This window comes from Nannobrachium achirus (assembly GCF_963921795.1).
Source record: "Nannobrachium achirus genome assembly, chromosome: 14".
In the NCBI taxonomy this organism is placed as follows: Eukaryota; Metazoa; Chordata; class Actinopteri; order Myctophiformes; family Myctophidae; genus Nannobrachium; species Nannobrachium achirus.
This window is the reverse complement of record NC_137821.1, coordinates 14570811-14594511: the sequence shown is the minus strand read 5'-3', so window position 1 is coordinate 14594511 and position 23701 is coordinate 14570811. Positions and strand designations below refer to the sequence as shown.

Sequence of the window (23701 nt, the reverse complement as noted above, 5' to 3'; positions counted from 1 at the left end):
GCGTTGACCTTTGACCGCTGGTGGGCAGTGAAAGGCTCAGCCTCCTGCTCTGTGTGCTTCTCAGCAGCGCTGCTTCAGCGTCACAATGGCTCTCATCTCCAGCTCCAACAGCTGCACAAGCACGTACTGTGCATCAGGGACGTGCTGGCCATTGGGAAAAGCGGAACAACTCCCGAACGGCCGGTTCATTCCCGGCTGGTCCAGGCCGGCCATTAGGAAAAAATAAAAAATAAAATGTCTGCCTTCGTTCCATTTTGGGGGCTGGGCGGCCAACAAAGTAAATCGCCACTGTCCTCGTATCTTCAAGTTTCAAATGTATACATTTTTTCGCAAAGCAAAGCCCTGCTTCATCATACAAGGCCGTTGCACAAAAGTAGTGAAAACAGCCGATCTACAAGCACACAACGCCTCGTGGTGCGAGGCGTAGTTTAAATCAGTTTTAAAATGATAAATACAAAACAAACGACGAAATATAAATCATGTACAGTAACTGGCCCACTGGCTTGTCACTTGACATGATCTGAAATGGCAAATCTTTGAGTAGCAGCAGCAGCGCTATAGAGAGAGACCTCTTTCTATAGCGCGCAATGAGGGCCTCTCCAACTCTTTTTCCTGGGCTGAATCGGGCCCAGCTGTACACCAGTGCAGGGGGGGCAGTTGTCCAGATTTAAAATGAACACAGAACTAAAAGTTCCTATGATTGGCCCGATAGTTGCGCTGTTCTGGTACCAGAAGCAGCATGTCCATAGGATTCCATTAATTTCCCCCGAACCTTTGCATTTGATTTTCTTACCTTAATAAACATTGTCATCAATACTTTATGTTTCCTGTCGCTAGTTTAAAGCCTCGTTTCAATCACCATGATATGCGTTTTGTGAAAATATGGTCCAATTTATGTTATAATTTATGTTAAAGCAGGGTATTCTGTAGGAGGGGCATGTGATCATAGGCTTGTGATGGTTCTTCTGCGTGTGCTTTATTTTTGGAAAGCTCAACACCACATTCTCCCAAGCATTCTTGCGGTTGCACGTGACCGTTGGCAGCCGATAGCGTTCGAGATGGTATAATTTCTACCAATGAACGTTGATTTCTACAATGATGGCGGCATCCGTACAAGGGGCAAAAAAGCGTCATTTTCTCAGCATAGAAACCAATGGCTTACCACTGTCCATATTCTTTTTACAGTCTATGCACCAGTGGTTCTCAAACTGTTACATTTCAAGGTCTCCCCTTAACTCTGACAGTGTACAAATGGAACCAAATGGATCCGTTGGGGTCCATTTGGTTCCATTTGAACACTGTCAGAGTTACAGACGTGTATGGGTCCATTTAGATCCCCCTAAAGGAACCCACAGAGTCTGAGAAACACTGCGGTACACAACTCCAACCACAACGACCACTTTAAAGCGATAGTTCACCCCCAAACAAAACTAAAAAATATCGATGAATTCAAAGCTCCATGAGTAATCGGCAGAAATTGGCCATGTTATCTCCCTAACACCCCCGACTATCTGTACTACGGTTAAGGCTTCCATGGAAGGCAATATGTGGCTTTATATTACTCCTCTTGGTGTGTGTGTGTGTGTGTGTGTGTGTGTGTGTGTGTGTGTGTGTGTGTGTGTGTGTGTGTGTGTGTGTGTGTGTGTGTGCGCGTGTCTGCGTGCGTGTGTGAGAGATGATCAAAAGGATTTCTCCTCTCTGTATGCTGGCCTTGTATGGCTCAGTGCGTATAGGAGATGTATGTGATACAATGGCCGATATTGACTCCATCTCAACAACGCCTTCTCGTTTCGGGGTGGGTGGGGGGGTGGGGGGGGGGTGCTTTTTTCTCTCTCACTTTCATTCACTTTCATTTTTGCACAAATATTTTGCTTGGCACCGGTTTAGGGGAATATATTACACTGGCAGCAGTTTAATAGAATATGTTTCTTTTTCAGATAAGCTATAATCTCTTGCTCGCTTTCTAAATCGCTTTTTCTCCATCCCTCCTCCCTCTCTATTTTCCCCACCTCGTTTTCTCTCTCTCTCTCTCTCTCTCTCTCTCTCTCTCTCGATTGTCTCTCTCCCTCTCTCTGTCCTCGTTTTGCAGAGTCCAGCCGCTGATAAGTCCATCGATCCGGATCCGGCCGTTGAACCACACCCCGGGGCGGATGAGACTGGGGCGTCCCGTGAGGATGGAACGTAACAGGATGGCAGCTGGGGAAGCGTTCCGGACCGCCACAGCATCACTCCAACACTGACCCGACCCGGCCCCCCTTCTGAGGCCGCCAGAACCTCCGCCCTCCCGAGACCCTAACCCTCTACCCCCCCCCCCTGCCCCCCTCTCCCCCCGGCCCAAATGTTTACACTGCCACACCGCCGCAACCTTACCTACCTAGACCCCTTCACCCCAACCGCTCATCTTAGACTTTGAGCCGCTTTGTTTTCCTCGTACAGTCGTCAGCAACTGGTTTTGTCCACTTTCCTCTCACACTTCCCCAGGAAGTGCCAAACCTTTCTCCCGTGAAACCTGGTTCAGACGAAAGGGTTTCCCACCGCCGGTCCCCTTCTTCCGCGAACGTCCAGACCTCGCGGTTTGGCCCGCGGACACTAAAAAACCACCAGGACTCCCGACAGGTGGTGGAGGACTCAAGTCATGTACCTCCTCCCGCTTCCCGCGTGTAAAAGAGGCGGACGGGGCCAGCTGTCTCCCAGGCCGCTCCGCCACCCCCGCCGCAGCAGCGCGGCCATGACCCGCCGGTGCACGGCGTGCCTGCTGGGCGTGGCGCTGCTCCTCAGCCTGCAGGGCGGCGCCGGCGGGCAGAAGCAGCAGCCGGACCCGTCCAAGCACCCCACGGTGACCACCAACTACGGCAAGCTGCGCGGCGTCAAGAAGGACCTGAACAACGAGATCCTGGGCCCCGTGGAGCAGTACCTGGGCGTGCCGTACGCCACGGCGCCCATCGGCGACCGCCGCTTCCAGCCGCCCGAGGCGCCGGGCTCCTGGCAGGAGGTGCGCAACGCCACGCAGTTCGCGCCCGTCTGCCCGCAGAACGTGCACGGCGTGCTGCCCGAGATCATGCTGCCCGTGTGGTTCACCGACAACCTGGACGTGGCGGCGGGCTACATCCAGAACCAGAGCGAGGACTGCCTCTACCTCAACGTCTACGTGCCCACCGAGGACGGTGAGTGGACGGGTTGGAGGAGGGGGGGCGGGGGGGCTTTTCATTAAGGGATGGGACGATAAGCCATATTATCGTTTATTGTGATAAAAAAAAAACACTCAGGATAATCGTACCGTGAAGATTTAAAGGAGCTATAGTCAACTTTTTCTTGAAAAACGGATGCTAAAATAAAAATAACGTTTCGAAAGCTTCATATTAAAGGTGTCAAAATTATCGCGTTAACGGCGGTAACTAAATTTTTGGATTAATTGCAATAAAATATTTGACGCAATTAACGCATGTGCAGAATGAACGGCCCATTCAATGAGCTGAAGTGTATTCTCTCGGTGGAACACTGTCTTACGGACTAGTATAGCGCTGCCCCTAAGCGCCCCATCCCCCCTCCCCTTTCTACACACAACAGGCTGCCTGCACTCTCAGTCAGCAGCAGTGAGGGAGAGAGACGGAGGAGAACTCAGAGCTGCGGTTTCAAAGTGAAACAGGATTTAGAATAGATCATTCGCTGGAATAATAGGCCTACCTGATCATCATACAATAGGCCTACATCTAAAAAAAATATATAGGCTTCTAGCCTACTTCTATCTCTGTTCCTGAAATCCGCGATGTTGTTGGTGTGCTGGTCTGGGTGCTCCAAACTTACTTGGATCAGATGAAAGACGCACGGCACTGCCAGGCATGACATTCGCTTAACGATCGATCGCCTCGTTGAAAATGCGCACCCAGATAGATTTGCAGGCAATCAACAGCACATTAATGGCAGCTGTTACAAACGCTTGTTTTCTCTGTCTTGTGCACGTGTGTCAGCTGTTTTATCTGTAACCTAGATGTCAAATAATTCCGTGTTGTATTGCAGTGGTTCTCAACCTGTGGGTTGGGAACCCTAGGGGGATCCCCAATTTTATTTTGGGGGGTCCCCACTCCCCAGATGTTAAGCTTAATGTTAACATTGTTTTCTCACTCAACAATAAACAGATCAACATACAGTATAGGTGTGGCATCTGCACATTTCTAAACTGACAAATTAGTATACCTCTGGTCTGGTCAAACATTAGCCAAATTGTCAAATATTAGAGGCAGTATTGTAAAAATAGCAGATCTACATGTTCACAAGCATGTAGATCGGCTATTTTCACGATCAAACAGTCAAACTAATAATGTAATGCCAACTCCTATAATTCCAAGTGCTTGTCAGGGTGGGGGGTCCCCAGTTCAAATATGATTATTTTGGGGGTTGCATCCTGAAAAGGTTGAGAACCACTGTAGTAGTGCAGGTAGTGCCTACTCAGTAGATTCTCTCCACCTTATTTTAAATGACTTGTAAGTTCCACTTCTCAAAGGGGCAACTTTATTTGTCAACCTGAATGGCAAGCCTAATATTATTGTGTTCATGTCTTACTTTATTTAATTCATATTTCTTCAAGAAGTCGTGTGTAGGCCAGTGTTTTAGACTTAGCCTTAGGCCTATTGTATAGATATTTGCTATTGCTATACACAATAAATGGTAAGGTAAAAAAAAAAAAAAAAAACATAAAAAAAAGAATACATAAATAATAATAATTAATACAATAAATACATAGGCTACATAATAGGCCTACATATTGTATGATAAATGTATCTTTGCCTTTATTTTGGCATTCCCGCAACACTATACATAAAGAAATGGCATATTTTGGACATAGTTCGATTCGTGATTAATCATGATTAATTAATTTTTAAGCTGTGATTAATCTGATTAAAAATTTTAATCATTTGACAGCCCTACTTCATATATGTGTTTCTATTCAAAAATGAACACAAAAAGCGTAAAATAATGATAAAATAATCATTTTGGCCATTGTCAGACCGACACTTTGTTTACATTCTAGTCTATAGACTAGGATGTAAACAAAGTGTTGGCCCTACAATGAAAAAGTTGACTATAGCTCCTTTAATTTATCGTGATATTGTCCTCCGTCATGCACTGGGATCAATTCACCTTTTATTTGCCGAGCTGCTTATCCGGTACCATTTAAACCCTCTATCGGTAAAACGTACTTATAATATACGTACTTGATGCAGTCTTTTTTTTTTTCACTCTCTATCAAATCTCTTTGCCAAAAAATAGCAGATCCGCAATTTTTTGGCAAATGTTCCAAACCCAGGATAATGGATTTTGGGGATATTTTGATTATCACAATAATATCGTAAATTGTGATTTCTTTGGTCACAATAATGGTGATATGAAATGTTCATATAGTCCCATCCCTATGTCTTATTCAGTGGTTCTTTGGGCTGGTATTAGTAGTCTCACGTTGCCAGACAACTACTCCACAATCTCCGAATGCTATAGAGTCTGGAACATACAGTACACCTCCCGACATCCACGAGAGGAAGCTGGCATTTTTTCGTTCACGAAAATATATTTTAAAACATCTTTACATCGACCTTTTCTTTTAAATTTCTGCTAAGCAGCAAGTTATATATGCTTAGATTATTCTGATTTACGTATATTAGGATAAATGTGCGGTGTGCTCCGGACTGTATGACGGAAGCATTCAGAAATGGCGCGAGGCAACCGTCTGGCCACGTGAGACTGGGCTGAGACGTGAGACTATAGCACTGCTGTCATACAAAGAACCCGTTCGGCCCCTTGCATGGTTCTATAGAGCAGTGGTTCTCAATTATTATTATTTTTTTCAAGCACCTCCGTAACTCGTAAAGTATCTTTCTAGTCACTTAAATGAGTGCACTTTGGTCATGCTGCCCAGCGCTGGCGGTGTTGGTTAGGGTTTTTTCACCTGGAACCCTTTGTTCTTGTCGCCCCGTTCGTTCCGAACCCTGATAGTCCCTGGACCCTATTTTGAAAACCACTGCTTTAGAAGTTCTTCAGCTTAATGCGGCACCTCTAACAGTGCTATATCTCACCCTTTGACAAAAGTGCTATACCGTATATAGCTCCTGCTATTATATAGCACCTTTAAGGTGCTATTATGCGTTAGGAAATTCCCTGTGATTACCAGCCAAAGAACCACTTTTAGTGCTTTTAGCACCATCTCGGTGTGAATGTTAATGATGTGGCGTTACAGGAACGCCTCGGGATCGCTGAGTCAGCGACGCAAGTGGAAGATTCTTTTTTTTCCCTTCTTTTCAGAGATACATTTTCTTCTTTTTTAGGGGTGCACGCGCGCAACACACACACACACACACACACACACACACACACACACACACACACACACACACACACACACACACACACACACGTTTAACCATATGAGCTCTGTATAATTCTTTGTATGCCAAATTGTCAGTGTACAATCTCACAACGTGCTCCGATGCGATGTGACACGTTGTGAGCTTGTACATTGGCTATTACTGCTATCTTTGCCATTTTTACCTTTTAAATGGTTCAAAATGAAGTGAATATCGGGACGTCTATGTTACACCTGTGGTTAAATATCATCGCAGGACTGACACGTTTAAAGATGTGTGCTGTGTTTTGGGCTGTATGTGCAGAGGACTGCCTCGAACAGTATATGCAAAATATTACACCACGGACCTCCAAATGTTTCTATTACCCTTTTCCTGTTTTACACGCCATTCACAGTGTTATAAGACACAAGCACTGAAGGAGTTTAGCAGCCATGACAGAAGGAGTGGATGACATTTGACTTTTTCTTATATTTTTCACCGTCAAGGATTCTTCTCTCCAAACGTTGCACCGTAGGCTTTTAGGTGTAAAATAAAAGAGAAATATAGAGCATATATTCTCTGCCGGTCTAAAAAGAAAAGTACAACCATCCTTCACCTACTGTCCCTCTCTCCTTCCCTAGGGTGTTAATAAAAGCTTTGCTTTTTCTTTTTGAGTTTTGCAGGTTGAGTTCGTTGCCACTTGTCATAAAACAGTCTGATATTCTTATGAGGAGTTTTCATAAGGCAGAAAACTTCACTCACTGTGGGCTATGATGCATATTGCATATTGCCCATTTATGAAAAGACCACTCAGTCCAGTGATATTTTACACACTGTGTCTTTTATTGGATCAACAAGTGATTTTTTACGAGGTTGGCCTACATAAGGGGCAGGCCTATTGTACATGTAAGATATAAGTATAATAGTACTTGACCTTGCTGCCTAATGACACCACACAAATGCACTCAAACTGCCCTGCACCCATCCACTGAGGTTGGAGTCAAGGTAAACCCATTCGCTGGAAAAAAAAACGTTATACTTGATTTTATTACCTTAGTAAACCTTTTCATAAAACACGTCACTAGTTAAATCATCATGATGTGCGTTTAGTAAATGACGGTCTCATTAAATGTTTTAATTAATGATAAAGCGGGCTGTGTTTCTATGGTTTCTACTGGTTCTACTGGTTTCAGCCAACAGCATTCATCGTTTGCATTTCACTATTGAGTGTGTGTCAACCCAAAAGCCTCATCTATGTTTGGTTGAGGACCAATGGTGTCGAGCACCGGCAGCTTGTAGATCTGCTGTTGTTTCCATGTGTGTTACTTTCCACCTCCCGGCTTGGCTTTCAACACCCTTCAGAAAGCGTCTGTCTGTCTGTCTGTGCACCCGGGCTGTTTTAGCCCTTGGATTTCCAACACCGCTCCCCCTCAACACCACGCCTCCTCCTCATGTGCAGCGGGCAACCGGTGCGTAAACAATGTGCCATACAGAGATCCTTCTCGCACAGGTTTTTTAATGTGCCGTTTTTTTTTTTTTTGCACAAATCCGGGAAGTGTGCATGTGTGCTGGAAAGGTGTGTAAAACACCCACACACAGGTGTGGCTGCTGTCAAAAAAATCATGTAGGTTTCTTGGGTGTTTTTTCCCCCCCTTCCCACACATTCATGTACTGTACGTACACGCAAACACACACACACACACACGCGCGGTGACACATGCAGGTTGGGGAGTTATGTGCACATTCGTGCACACACATGTACAGATCAGTGTTGATTTTGTCGACTAAAACTATGATGAAAAATGTTTGTCGACTGCGTTTTTTTTTCAACTAAATAAAAACTAAGCTGTGATGACTAAAACTAAGACTAAATATATTGTCAATTTCGTCAACAAAATAAAAACTAGACTAAAACGTTAGGGAGGGACTAGTGGAGAAAAGAGTCATTTTATGTTTTATGTTGCTCTCAGGTATTTGCGTGCTGAAAATAGAATATCTACAAGCTCACAGCGCGTCACAGCGCGACACGTTGTGAGCTTGTAGATCCGCTATTTTCAGCACACAACCAAGTGTAAAATCAGTCATTGCGATGCCATCAAGCCCGCCAAAATACATTTCAGTTGACTAAATCAACTGTAGATTTAGTCGCCTAAAATCTTATGATATTTAGTAGACTAAAACGAAAACTTTTCAGGTGACTAAATTATGACTAAAACGAAATGACATCTATCTATAAATGCGAGAAGTCTCTGCGTGTGTGTTTGTAATCCGTGTATCTCGAGAACCGTTCGTCCCACCGGCTTCAGATTCGGCACGCGCGCTCCCCGCCGCGGCACGGAGTGCAGTGCCGGGCCTCGACCCGTCCCGACGCGCGGTTTTCCCTAACCGGCGCGAAACGTTCGGAATCTCCTTATGCGGGGCTGATTGTTGACATCAGGCTGTTCCGGAGGAAATCGGCGCAAAATCGGTCATTGTGACATCACTGCAGTGCCGGGCGCAAGCGCTGACTCATTGTGACATCACTGCAGTGCCGGGCCTTGCCTCGACCCGACAGATATCTCCGTATATGGGCATAAGACTGAGAACTCCATATATGGGCATATGGGCAGATACAGAGATCTCCATACAGTATATGGGCATACATAGACAGATATCTCTGTATATAGGCATAAAAGGGACACAGACCCTAGACCCGACAGATATCTCCGTATACTGAGAACTCCATATATGGGCATCTTGCCTCGACCCGACAGATATCTCCGTATATGGGCATAAGACTGAGAACTGAAATCGGTGCAAGCGCTGACTCATTGTGAGATTTGTGACATCACCTCATAAAAGGCTCTGACATCACGTACGCCACATGAGTCAACAAAAAATCTCTGTGAGTGTGTATGTATGTATGTAATCCGCGTATCTCGAGAACCGTTCGTCCCACCGGCACGCGCGTTCTCCATATATGGGATAAAATGAATGCCCGTATGCGGAGCTGATGTCTGACATCAGAGTTTTCCACAACCGGTACTGTGTGTCCAGAGATCTTCATATATGGGCATAAGTGGACAAAGACAAACAGATGGTCAAAACGGGTCCTATGACAACAGGTATATTGGGGTTTGCATTAAAGGGTGGGGCATTCATGGGGTTTGCATTAAAGGGTGGGGCATTCATTCCCTATTTCAAATTCGGCACGCGCGTTCCCCACCGCAGCAGGTAGTGCAGTGCTCGGCCTCGACCCGACCCGATACACGATTTTCTGTAACCAGCACGAAAGGTTCGGATTCTGATGTCTGACATCAGGATTTTCCGGAACTGACACTGTGTCTGCATAGATCTCCATATATGGGCATAAAATGGATGCAGACAGACAGATACAGATATCTCCATAAATGGGCATAAATGGACACAGGCAAACAGATGGTCAAAGATCTCCATATATGGGCATAAAGTGGACGCAGACAGACAGATACAGATATCTCCATATATGGCATAAATGGACACAGGCAAACAGATGGTCAAAACGGGTCCTATGACAACAGGTATAATGGGGTTTGCATTAAGTTTGTCTCCTCCTCCATCTGTTTGTCTGTGTCCCTTTATTCCCATTATGGAGATCTCTGTATCTGTCTGTGCCTCCGACTGTGTTGCAGACACAGTGCCGGTTCCCCCTTTAATGCAAACCCCATTATACCTATTGTCATAGGACCCGTTTTGACCATCTGTTTTAAAAAGCGACAGAGATCTCATATATGGGCATAAAATGGACGCAGATAAACAGATATCTCCATATATGGCATATATGGGCATACAATGGACGCAGAATCACAAAGTTCTCCATATACGGGCATAAAAGGGACACAGACAGACAGATACAGAGATCTCCATATATGGGCATAAAATGGACGCAGATAGACAGATATCTCCATATATGGGCATATAATGGACCCAGAACTATAACTGCAGTGATCTCTATATGGACATAAAATGGACGCCGACAGACAGACAGATACAGATATCTCCATATATGGGCATAAATGGACACAGGCAGACAGATGGTCAAAACAGGTCCTATGAAAACAGGTATAATGGGGTTTGCATTAAAGGGCGGGGCATTCATTCCCTATTTACATTGTTCCGAGTTGGCCAGGTCGCCGACTAGACGCTGGGCCGCCCGAAGGGCGGCCCAGCTTCTAGTTTTATTAAAAAGACTATGACTAAAACTAAATCAAATTTTGCTGTCAAAAATAACGCTGACGCTGACACATGTACAGATGCTTCACAACACATGCTGCTGGAGTTACGGTGCAGCATTCTGTGCACATTGTTTCATAGTTTATCCAACAGAATTTGACCTTCAGTCTGCAGCCGAACACAAGAGTGTCATTACCGTGTTCCTGCCCTGATCCCCTGTGTGTGTGTGTGTGTGTGTGTGTGTGTGTGTGTGTGTGTGTGTGTGTGTGTGTGTGTGTGTGTGTGTGTGTGTGTGTGTGTGTGTGTGTGTGTGTGTGTGTGTGTGTGTGTGTGTGTGTGTGTGTGTGTGTGTGCATGCTTGCGTGCGCTTGTAGCAGCACACTGGCCAAGTAATGCCGTCTATTATGCGCAGTGTGTTTCCTGCTCCCTTATTCTCTCCATCTCCATTGGGTGCCATCTTGCAGGTGTCCAGAAACCCACATGAAAGGAGGAGAGTGCACACACACACGCACGCGCACACACACACACACACACACACACACACACACACACACACACACACACACACACACACACACATAGGGCTGTCACGATTATGACATTTTACATGACGATTCATTGTTAATCAGATAATTGCGATTAACGATTTAATTGTGTTTTTGCCGTTGACAATTACATTTCTGTTTGGCTTTTAGGCTTTGAAGTTGCACATGGTAGATATGACACATAACCTGAATATACAAAGAAATTACTGACATATTTGACAACTTTCTACTTAAAAAAAACAAGCTCACAACGCGTCGCAATGCGACTTGTTGTGAGCTTGTAGATCTGCTATTCCCACTATGTTTTACATTTTTCAACATGAAAACGATTATGAAAAATAATCACGATTATGTCAAATAATTGCGATTAGACAGAATTATGTAATAATTGTGACAACCCTACACACACACACACACACACACACACACACACACACACACACACACACACAGAAATGTGGAAACATTGCATGGGAATAACAAGCCTGCACCTTAAAATCCTCAGTGTTCATTTGATGCTTGAATTCTCGTGCGCATTCGGTATCACAGACATTACTCTGCCTAGTATGGACGTACCAGCCAAGAGCTGTAGTGAAATGTTTCTCCTCAATTACTCCTCCTCCTCCCCATCGCGTTCTCTCTCTCTCTCTCTCTCCCTTTATCTCTCTCACTCCCCCACTCGCTTGTCTCTTTTTCGTCTTCTTTGACCTTTCAAACATTCACCAGTGCATATTTCTGCCTCTCCTAAGGCATTTTACAGGCATCCTTTCCGAGTGTCCTCAAAAGCCCCCCTCCTCTTCTTTCATTTTTTTTGCAGAATGTAGATTAATCTCCGAAAATTACTTCTTAATGCAGCGTAAAAAGGAGGGAAACTGGGACACTCAAACCTGAGTGTGTGTGTGTGTGTGGTTGTTGTGGTGCAGATAAACAAACACGGCAACGCTTTCTGTGTCTCTAATTAATCTTTAAGTACTTACTAACTCAACGGTCCCTAACCTTGCGTCACCAAATCGGTTCTCCATTAAATAATTCCTGGATAAGTAATCGTTGCTCTACTACAGTAAATGTCACAGTCGGAATGAGGAATTAAAGAAACGCAGTCACAGGTTAATGTACTGGTGGTTAACATTATTAATACCTGATCAGTGCAGAAGTTGTATCATCAATGCCCTGGTTGGTTGATTAATATTTCAGCGTTCCTTTGAATTTGCCTTCAAGGACGTCGCCGCATCGTATACACTCGTTCTTAATTCCCCCCTCTTTCAAGCTCCATCACGAAACAGACGTCCAATCAATTTTTCGGCCAGACTTAAGATTTGCCGTCCATAATCTAAATTATTAACGACACATTCATTATTGAAACCCCACCGCGATTACTTCACCCTTCTCCCTGCACCCCAAGCAAAGTAGTTCTTCACAGCACTGCTACTTGCAAATAATTAAAGAAAAATAGTTACGTAGTTTAAGCATTCATTATTGATTACCCTATCACTCTGCACGACCCCTGAGATAAAGTTGCGTCATCTTCTTACTTTGACTCCTTTGACGGAGTCAAAGTAAGAAGTAAGGGGTCCGGCATCCCTAGGGGGTCCCCAGAGTTACTACAGGGGCTCCTCCAAATCTTTGAGTGATAGAAACCTTTTTATTTTTTATATTAACCACTTGAACCCTAGTGTCCATATTCTGAGAACTTTAGCCAAAAATAGCCGACAACGCCTCACACTGCGAGGCGTTGTGACCTTGTAGATCGGTATTTTGGTGTAGAGGGGAAAAAGCGCAGACTAGTGAAAGGTCATGTTTATTAACTCATTCCCTGCCAGGCCCGATAGTCCCGAGATTATTCCAATGTCTTTCCCCGCCAGGCCCGATAGTCCCGAGAATTTAAAAAAAAAAAAAAAAAAAAAAAAAAATCAAAAACATTTTTTTTCAAAAAAATTTTTTGACCCCCAAAAATGGAGTAGGCATGATAGCAATCGCGAAATTGCATGTTTAACCCCCATAGCAACCCCATCTTTCAAGCATGGCAGCCATTTTGGCAGCCATCTTTGTTAAACATAGTGGCTGTTATCTCATGAATGCCTGAACGGATTTCCATTCGGATTTTTTTGTTTGAAAGCTGTGAGCAATGTGGACACACGTGGTGCATTATCTAGGCATGGGTGTGCATGATCCGTGCACACCCAATTACATGGAAGTCTATGGAGACGAATGGCAGGTGGGAGTACGGAGGTATGTTAAAATGGCGGTCAATGTGTTAAGTAATGACGGTTTAAGTGGTTAAATATCTGAAAACGCAAATTGACATGAATCCAAAATACACTGATGATCGATCGTGCTGTCAAACAATTAAACAATGGAATCTATGAAAAGGTTGTGGGGGTCCTTGCTTCATCTCTCTCAACTAAGGGGTCCTTGCCCTGAAAACGTTGAAGACCCCTGAACTAAATAGTTAAAGGCCATCCACACTGAGCACTACAACCATTAACTTTAACTACCGTATAACTGCCACTGTCATAAGGCAGTGGCTCAGGGGTAGAGCCAACCGCCATAAGCCATAACCGCCATTAGAACACGGAGGGTTGCCGAAGGGTTCCCAGTTCGATCCCGGGCTCCCCCAGAGTTGGTGTTGAAGAGTCCCTGAGCAAGACACTGAACCCCTAGTTGCTCCCGGTGAGCAGGTTGGTGCCTTGCATGGTTTCCTCCGCCACCGGTGTATGAATGTGTGTGTGAATGGGTGAATGTAATGCACAATCTCTGTAAAGCACCTTGGATATAGGCGCTATATAAATGCACCATTTACCACTTAACACCCTGACCTGACAGCTCACCAATCCACACCATCCAGCCACAGCCGTACCAATTGACTTGCATGTTTTAAAACTACATATTTATAGTTGCAGTTATAGTGCGTGGTGTGGAGGAGCCTTCAGGCAGCAGGCAGTAATTGCCGTTACTCTTACCTCTCAATTACCCGGCGTTTCTCTCTGTGCCCCGCGAGGTGAAGCGAAGCGGAGACACATGGCCGTCTCGTCAATACTCATAACAATTACCGGCTCTCGGTTGCGATGCCGTGACGTACTTTGCACTTCCTACCGTGTCCCCGGGCATGTTTGCTGATCCCCCCAGGGGGGAATAAAGTGTCACTCTCCAGGACCCCAAGGGAGTCTTCATGCCCAGGGGCGGGTAACTTGTCCTGTCCCCCCCCCCCCTCCCCCCCTTTTTTTCTGTTGCTGAAACTGAAGGGTGGAAGAGAGGGGGTTGGGGGGGGGGGGGGAGGGGAGGGGGCGGTTCTGCCAGTTCACCCTGGAGAGATGACATCCCATAAATCATAGCGAGAGGTTTTTATCTGGCTCCTGCACAGTCATGGCAGATCGATGGAGACAGTGAGAGGAGAGGCTCCCCTGAGGGAGGCTGTAGACATGCAGGCCAGCGGTCCGGCTTCACCGGACTGGGTGGACCAACCGCCACACAGACACTGGACTGATCTTCACTGGACTGGGTGGACTGCCACATCATGTGTGGCGGTCTGCGCTGTGAGCTTGTATATCTGCTATTTTTTCAATAGCTAAAGTATAAAATAATTAAGGCCCCTCCACCACTATTAGGTTGTTTTTAGTATTTCTGCTTGACATGATGTAGAGATACTTGTTGCACTAACTAGCATTGACAGTTATGGTCACTTTGATTTGGGCACTGTATTATATTGATAGTCGTGCTTTAGGACACTTTATGTATATACGGTATATTATTCGTTCCCTTTCCTGTTGTACCTTGCTCTTACTGTACTTATTGTACTCTGTACTCTGTTCTTGTTTTTTCTTTTTATCTTTTTCATACTTCTCTGTAACTTTGTAAATAACCTTATACTGCTGTGCTGCCTCTGGGCAACTAATTTTCCCCCTTGGGATGATAAAGGTATCTATCTACCTTGGGCCCTAGTAACTCAGTCCCACTTTTCTCCCCCAACTGTGATGCCACTGCGACCAGGCTTCTCTGGCACCCTCCACTCTTCACTTTATGTGCTTCACTTTGCTTTGGTGTTTCCTCACACTGTTTCTGTGATACTGTAGTGGGTGTTTCTTCGCGAGGTGTTTCTTCGCGAGGTGTTTCTTTGTGTGGTTTGGTTGGTGCAGCTGGCGGCGGGCTACATTTTGAGACATATCACACATCGAGCGAGAGATGTGCGAGTTAAAGGAAATCTCGGGTACACCAGCGCCAGCGTCAACTATAGCCTTTGTCTTGCCAGCTTTGTTTCCATTCGAACAAACAAACTTGCTGCTAATGAGCGTTTGTCACTCCGTGTCAGCCCTCCCACGTTGCGTATAACGTACACCTTTCTATTTCGGAAGGCGGCGGGATATTAACGCAACTAAAAGTAGTCGGTAGGGTTCGCAGCGTTTTGTCACATGCTGCACAGCTATAGCAACACCGAAGACAGCCGGAACTCTGGTTACTAAGAGCTTCCCCACCGGTGTGGATAATTAAAATAAAATGGCATCTGTACTGAACTTGATGCTACCTTGCATGTTATGACTGCCATTATGTAGCTAACAACCATTCATCCATGCAGGGCTTATGTATGCACCCAGTGCTGATGAGGAGTGTTGAAGGCTCCCAACGTTGCCTGGCAACCATCCAGTACAGGAGAGAGCACTTCCTGTATGTTCAGCATCAGCGCGTACTATACCACGTCAAAGAGCACATCCTCCGTTAGTGTCTTTCCACGAGACTCTCTGAATGAGGGAATTAGCAAGGGCTCACAGTTGCTGCTATTTATAGCTTGTGTGAGCCAGATAGAGTGAGGGGGAGAGAGAGAGAGAGAGAGAGAGAGGAGAATTGGATAGGTTTTGTGGATGCGTGTGTGGGTAGATTGTTTTTTTTTTGTTCTGTTAAGCATGCGTGTGTGTGTGTGTGTGTGTGTGTGTGTGTGTGTGTGTGTGTGTGTGTGTGTGTGTGTGTGTGTGTGTGTGTGTGTGTGTGTGTGTGTGTGTGTGTGTGTGTGTGTGTGTGTGTGTGTGTGTGTGTGTGTGTGTGTGTGTGTGTGTGTGTGTGTTCCTGTGCGCGTACATGCGTGTGTGCGCACGTGCACGTGCCCATATTAATCACATGATCCCCGTGCTCTCCTAGCTCGATCCACGTCGCCGCTTTGCGTTTTGTCTCAATCGTGCAGGGTCATCTATTCTATTGACTTTACCCTTGCCTCTGTCTCTCTCTCCGCTTCCTCTCCGCTTCAAGCTTTGCCGCACTTTTCATCACATCTCTCTCTCTCTTCCCCTTCCACCATCGCCTCCATGTTCCACCTCCCCCTCCCCCCTTATTTGCCTCTCTTCTCGGCCACACGGCCCCCCCCCCGCCCCCCCCCCCGCTTTGGTGACATTCCTCCAGTCCTGCCCGCGTGCCGTGGATGAGCAATGAAGGCAGAAATGGGATTTGAGCTTCAGTCTGTTTGAGTGATCGTCTTTATAGGGTTGATTTACACTTGGTTGCATGCCAGTGTGACACACACAGAACATAGTCGATTTACAAGCTCACAGCAACATGTGAGAATTTCCTTTTTTGGGGGGGATGCGTGCGTCACAGCACGCAACAATCTCAGCTTGTTATATTTTTAGTTTTTTGTATAGATTTGTCATACTTACTGTGTCACACAAAAGTAGCAAGAATAGCATATCTACAAGTTCACAACAATAGCGTGTGACTAAATAATAGCGAGTCAGCTAGACTGTAACATTGGAACACATTAGGGTGTCACGATATGACATTTTACATGACGATTAATTGTCACACAAATAATTGGCGATTAACGATTTAATTGTGTTTTTGTCGTTGATAATTACATTTCTGTTTGGCTTTTAGGCTTTGAAGTTGTACATGGTAGATATGAGACATAACCTAAATATACAAAGAAATTACTGACATATTTGACAACCTACTACTTAAAAAATAACTTTGATAGTGTAAATAGCCGATCTACAAGCTCACAACGCGTCGCGATGCGACACGCTGTGAGCTTGTAGATCTGCTATTTCCACTATTTCGGACATTTTTCAACATTCACGATTATGAAGATTATGACAAAATAATTGCGATAATGTCAAATAATCACGATTAGACGATTATGTAATAATTGTGACAGCCCTAGAACACATGCAAGCTTATTTTGAGTTCCTGAACCGTTTTGGCCTTACAAGATTTACACTTGACAGAAACAATTCAGTTACTGTTGTAGATCGGCTATTTTCATATATCCGATGCATACAGTATACATACTGTAGGTTAAAAATGCTCATGTGGACTATTGTTGCTTCTGTTTGGCGGTTGTTTTCATAGACCCCGGTTGCTTGTTTCTCTCGCAAAATCTAGCAACACTGCTCCTGGCTCCACGCCTTATCCGCAACAAGTGTTTTGGGACTTTGGTCTCATGGGGAGTGAACAGAAGGGCGGTGTGGTACGTACAGTATGCAAGGATTTCTACCCATCAGAACAGAAGACATGGCCACCACCACCACCACACCATCACATCGTCAACCCCTCCACACTAGGGGTGTAACCATATAGTAACTGAATCGAACAATCGATTTTAATTTGCAATGATCTACTACAGGGTTCCCCAATTTGTTTTCTCCAAGGGCCGAATTATATGTCTAGGGTACCAAGCCGAGGGCCACAACATTGCAGGGGGCCATGGTGGCGATCCCGCTACTCCAGCGACAGTTAAGATATTGTCGTTGTCGGGTGAAAATCTTATCCAAAACCGTTCGTTTTGCATTTATCATTTTAAAAAATTAATTAAACTAGTGAAAACAGCCGATCTACAAGCACACAACGCCTCGCATCGCGAGGCGTTGTGTGCTTGTAGATCTGCTGTTTTCACTACTTTTGTGCGACGGCCTTGTATGATGAAGCAGGGCTTTACTTTGTGAAAGAATGTACAAATTTGGAGATACGAGGTTTCCACCCGACAACGACGATATAATAGTGTTGTTGCTGCTCTTATACCACCATTATTACTGGGGTTGGTGGGGACCAGACAGTAGCCCCCCGCGGGCCGCAAATGGCCCGCCTATTGGGGAACCCTGATCTACTATATCGATATGCAAAAGCATATATCGTACCGTTTTGGCATTGTACCGTATCGGTATCGTTTCATAATGCAGATAATCTGTATCGAATCGTTTTGCAATGCAAATAATTAATAAAGTATTTTTGCCTTGTATTTAGCAATTTTAAGAATGAAAATGAAAATGAGGGGTTTAATTACTTTTCCATTCCATATAGCTACTCTTGGGCTATCGATAAATGTGTAAGCTCTGTGTTCATGTCAAGGTGCCGGTTTGTCCATTATGTGTTGAAATATAATGTCCATGTATTTGCTAGAGAATCACAGTGTTTACTTATTTATATCCATAATAATAGATTTTTCCCTTAAAAACTGGCACTGTTGACACGTTTCACCTAGATTTTATTTCTTTGCTAAATAGTTACTATATCGATTTTAAATCATTGAATCGAATCATATCGTATCGCCATGAATGAACCAATATCGCCCATGTATCGTATTGTCAACCATGTATCGTGATACGTACAGTATCGCATCGTTGTTAAATTGTATCGTTACACCCCTACTCCACACTAGAGGATGACATTTGACAGGAATTCCCATGGGTCCCGTGGGATTCCCGCAGGACAGGAGTCAAATTTGTATTAATGCCAAGATCGGGACGGGACAGGAATGAAAATCAACAGGAGTGGGCAGGAGCGGGAATCATCCCAGACCAGTTCATCAAATCCCAGAAATAAATTTCACAGGAAAGTGAGGTCTTTGAACTGCGAACATTATACAATTATACATTATATAATAATAAACATGATATCAAATATAATATGGATCAAAATGGAAAAACATCTGCGCGATTTTTTTTTTTCTTTTTTTCGGGAGCGGGATGTGAACGGGAGTGATTTTGACCAGGAGCGGGACAGGATGGGATTTATTTTTTTACTCTGGCCCAGGATTGGGATGGGACAAGATTTTTTCTGCGGGAGTGGGACGGGACAGGAGTGAAAATTCACTCCCGTGTCATCCTCTACTCCACACACAACCTCCTCCTCGCTTCATATTCCCTCCACATCCACGGTGCAGCGTGTCCACGTTGTCACCGGCTCACTCTAGAACAAAGCACCCGTCAGCCCGGACTCTCGCACATGAATTCAATTTATGCTTAATATGAATGTGAGTGAATTTTCACAGCTTAGTGCTGAGCAGGCCAGCTGTCTAGAACAGTGATTCTCAGCCCCCCTTTTTCATTTCACGGACCCCCGGTTTGATATGCATTATAGGCCACGGACGGAACCACCATTTGATACCAAGTATTATCTGCTCTGGGACGCTATTCTATACTGTAAAGTCCTCAGTGCTTGTAGAGCAGTGGTTCTCAACCTTTTCAGGCCGCGAACCCCCAAAATAATCGTATATTTTATCCGGGGACCTCTGCCCTGACGATCACTAAGAGTTGAGGCATTACATTTAGTATATATCACGGTCACGGTTCTGTGAAAATAGCAGATCTACGTGCGGATATACAAGCTCAGCTGCAGATCACCACCAATAGGTTAGGGCGGGTGAGGGGTGGAGTTAACAATCCATTGTTCACACCCCTTACCTGACTGCCAGAAGTGTGACAAACTTTGAGAGCCCTTTACTCAGTTTCATGGTTTGAGGTTTAACTACATTCAAATAAGCATATCTTCTTCAAATATATTCAGATTTCAATGATAGTTAGAGGGGGAAATTCAGTTGTCCAGTTGTAGCAAAGCAGTATACAGTTATTTACAAAGTTACAGAGAAGTAAGAAAAAAGATAGATAAGAGAAAAAAGAAAAGAAAAAAAGAGCAGTACAGTACCAATAAAGGGAAGGTGCATCAATAGAGGGGGCGAATAATATATAAGTATTTATACATAAAGTGTCTTACAGAAAGAGACCGTAACAGTCAATGCTAGTTAGTGCAACAAGGATCTCACTGACATTGTTAAACAAAGCAGAATACTCAGAAACTACCAACACAACCTAATAGTGCAATGTCAAAAATCAGTGCGAAATGAATGACATGTCATTTGAAAGCTTATATTCTGTACTTTCATGATCTGCAAAAAGCAGAAAAAAGACCAATGCAGACATAAGGACCTTTTCTCCAGCCTCGGTCACAGGTTTTTTTTTCAAAAACCTTAGAAGGATTTAGAAGACACGTATAGAATTGTGTCAAAATTGAGCTTGTACAGTATATCTGCTATTTTTATCTGCTATTTTTTTAATAATTAAAGCATAAAATAATGCGTTCCCGTACTTAAAGGAGACATCCAGACCAAAACACATATAGGGTTAAATCTGCCTTTTATCATACCCCTTCATACCTGCTTTAGTCGATTTTTTTCATAGCTGCCCCTGTTGCTAGATTTCGGCTGCCCCTGTTGCTAGATTTCGCGGGCTCTCTCATAACTAACACAGTGGATTGTCCTTAGGCAAGTGCGGTCACTTCTTGAGCTTCAAAGTTAGTATTTTTTTATTGGATTGTGTTTACACAACGTCCTGAGACGAACCACACCGCTGTTTTGACCTCACAGGCACCCTTACTTGTCAAACCGACCCCTCCCTCCCTCCCTTTCTAGCCTCTCCTCTCCCTGCTCTGGTGCAAAGCAGAAGCCGTTTGACAAGTAAGGGTGCCTGTGAGGTCAAAACAGCGGTTTGGTTGATCTCAGGACGTTGTGTAAACACAAAATCGACTAAAGCAGGTATGAAGGGGTATGATAAAAGGCAGATTCAACCCTATATGTGTTTTGGTCTGGATGACTCCTTTAAAGGGCCAGTTCACCTCTGGGGCAACCAGATCTTATTTTATTGTTGTTTGGGACACGATCAACACAATCCCAAGTTATATTTTGTGCTCAATCTGTGTTTTGAGATATTTTAGTATTTCAGCATGAATGATGATGCATTTTGCATCATATGATGCAGCATGATGACTCATATGATGCAAAATGCATCATCATTCATGCTGAAATACTAAAATATCTCAAAACACAGATTGAACACAAAACAATAACTCAGGATTGTGTTGATCGTGTCCCAAACAACAATAAAATAAGATCTGGTTGTCCCAGAGGTGAACTGGCCCTTTAATGTCTTAAAGTGAAGAGGTGCAGGGTGCCAGAGAAGAAGGCCTGGTCGGGGGAAGAAGAGGAGGAGGAGGAGAGGTGTTATCATCTCATGTCTCAGTGAGCTCCCATCACCACCTCGTACATAACCAACACCAAAGCTGGCTCCATGCCGCGCTAACGCCGTACAGCCCTTTCTTCTTTGTGCTCCTTTTTTATGTTCCCTTTGGGTTTTTCTTCTTTTTTTTGTTGCTTTCTTTCTAGTACAGGCTCCCTTTCTCTCGCCCTCCTATTCTTTTGTCCACACGCTCGCTTCAAAGGGGCGCTATTTTGTGCACGTGCCGCCGTGCGCCTGTGTTGTTGCGCGTGGATATTCTGCCCTCTCCCCTGTGAGCGACGCAGGCCCTCGTACTCGTACTTTAAAAGCTGCAGGCTTTCCAAGGGGTGGGATAACACAGACCTGCACAATTATCAAGGTTTACTCTGGCATCAAAGTGATGTATATATATAGGCCTACTGTATATATATTTTTGGAGCGGTGAAAGCGCTCCCAATAGACAGGTATGTCCGTGGGTATGTGGGTGGCTGGCCGGCCGTGTCTGTCCGTCCGTCCGTAGCCTGGCAATACCTTGAGTGGCCACACACAACACACTAGTTAAAGGAGGGGCGCTGTTTTGTGCAGGCCAGGCACACTCACTCACTCACTCACTCACACACACACACACACACACACACACACACACACACACACACACACACACACACACACACACACACACACACAGGGTATAGCTGCTCAGATTCACCGCTCCACTTCGAACCGAGGTTTGATTTTTTTACTAAAAGTAGAATGCCACAATGTAGAAATACTCTGTTCCAAGTAAAAGTCCTATATTCTGTTTTTGCCCTAAAATCACGCAAAGCGGCACACAGTATGTACAGAGTCTGTATAGAGTCTGTATAGAGTCCTGTCATCGACATAGATTTGTCCCATTTAGTGCCACCATCAGGACGATTTTTTAAAACACAATTTTGGACACTGCTCCTACAGATTGTGCCCTAAAATCAAGCAAAGCGGTGTATACATGTGACCTGACGGTCGCTTATCTCCGATTAGGGATTCTTACTGGTTTGAAAACACTTAATATGCGAGTTGTCAGAGTGAATTGGTTATTCATAATCGTTTTAAAATGAGTAATTATTCAGAATGGCCAGTCAAATAATTGCAGTGGAGTACAATATTTGCCTCAGAGATTGTAGGAGTAGATGTATGACGTGTAAAAAAAAAAAAAAAAAAAACACACTCGTGTAAAGTACCTCAGAACTGTAGTAGAGTAGACCCACTGTACGTATATCTTGACTTCTTGAGTAAATATCGTTATCCATATCTGATATTTTCTCGACTGCAGGCATCTCTCTCTCTCTCCTCTCCTCTCTCTTCATTATTTATCTGTTTGGGTCTTTTATTTATTCACTCCCCCCCACCCCCCGCTACCGCCGTGGCCGGTTGATGGCGGTGTCGCAGCCTGTGCCGTGCCGTTATTGCTTTAGCATCGAGCAGCGCTTGATAGAAAATTGAAATATTGCAGAACCAGGGGTTGGGTCGGTCGGAGGGGGGGGGGGAGCGGCTGGGAGTGTGGAGAGCTTGAGTTTGACGTGCAGAGATAGATGAAGTATCGGCCAGAATAATTTATAAGCCCCCACTTCCAGCCCGTATACGTCCCACCGTGACTCATGTTGGAGGCAGTGGCGTCAGCTCAGCGAAAGCTAAGGTATGGCAACATGACTGGTGTCTTGCAGCGCGCGAAGCAACAGGCATGACGCATTTATTTTAAGTAGTACATTTTATTTTTTCTCCGCTGTAGCCAAGGTATGGCAGCTGCGATACCTTGCCATACCCAATTGACACCTCTGGTTGAAGGGATTCTTGGTCCCACCCTAATTTACAGTACAGAATAAGACAGAATAAAGCCATAATAAGAAATAATGTGTTTGTAATTAGAAATAATATGTTTTCATTAGACAAAAAGAAACACAGCTATACCTTAATTACCCTACATTATGTTCTAATCATTTAACACTGATCTTCTCAGGGAGCGCAACCTCTTTCATACTGTAGGCATATGTCCAGTTTGCGACAGAGCCAAATATCAATTGCTAGATATCTAGAAACGCTCGGAAAGAAATCGCGTAGGGATAATAAGGTATAACTGTGTTTGTTTCTGTCTAAAGAAAACACATTATTTCTGATTACAAACACATTATTATTATTATGGCTTTATTCGTCTTATTCTGTACTGTAAATTAGGGTGGGATCGTTGCGTTGGGCAGGCGTGGAGGCGCTGGAGCTGTGGTGGGGAAAAAGTACTCAAATGTTTTACTTCAGTAAAAGTATCAACACTGCAATGTAGAAATACTCCGTTACAAGTAAAAGTCCGGAATTCAAAATGTACTTGTGTAAAAGTACAATAGAATCGGCA

The 23701-nt window shown here is 44.5% G+C and overlaps 1 protein-coding gene across 2 annotated transcripts in view; it reads left to right on the top strand.

Moving 5' to 3' along the window:
• Positions 1 to 2821: 2821 nt before the first annotated feature.
• nlgn2a (neuroligin 2a) overlaps positions 2822 to 23701 on the top strand; it is a gene marked incomplete at its 3' end in the record, with an annotated part of 269076 nt that continues 248196 nt past the window's right edge. For both annotated transcript variants that reach the window (XM_080741965.1, XM_080741964.1), the window contains exon 1: positions 2822 to 3164. In XM_080741965.1, coding sequence (XP_080598091.1) covers positions 3059 to 3164 — 106 coding nt within the window. In that variant the 5' untranslated portion in view covers positions 2822 to 3058. The remainder of the gene's footprint in view (positions 3165 to 23701) is intronic.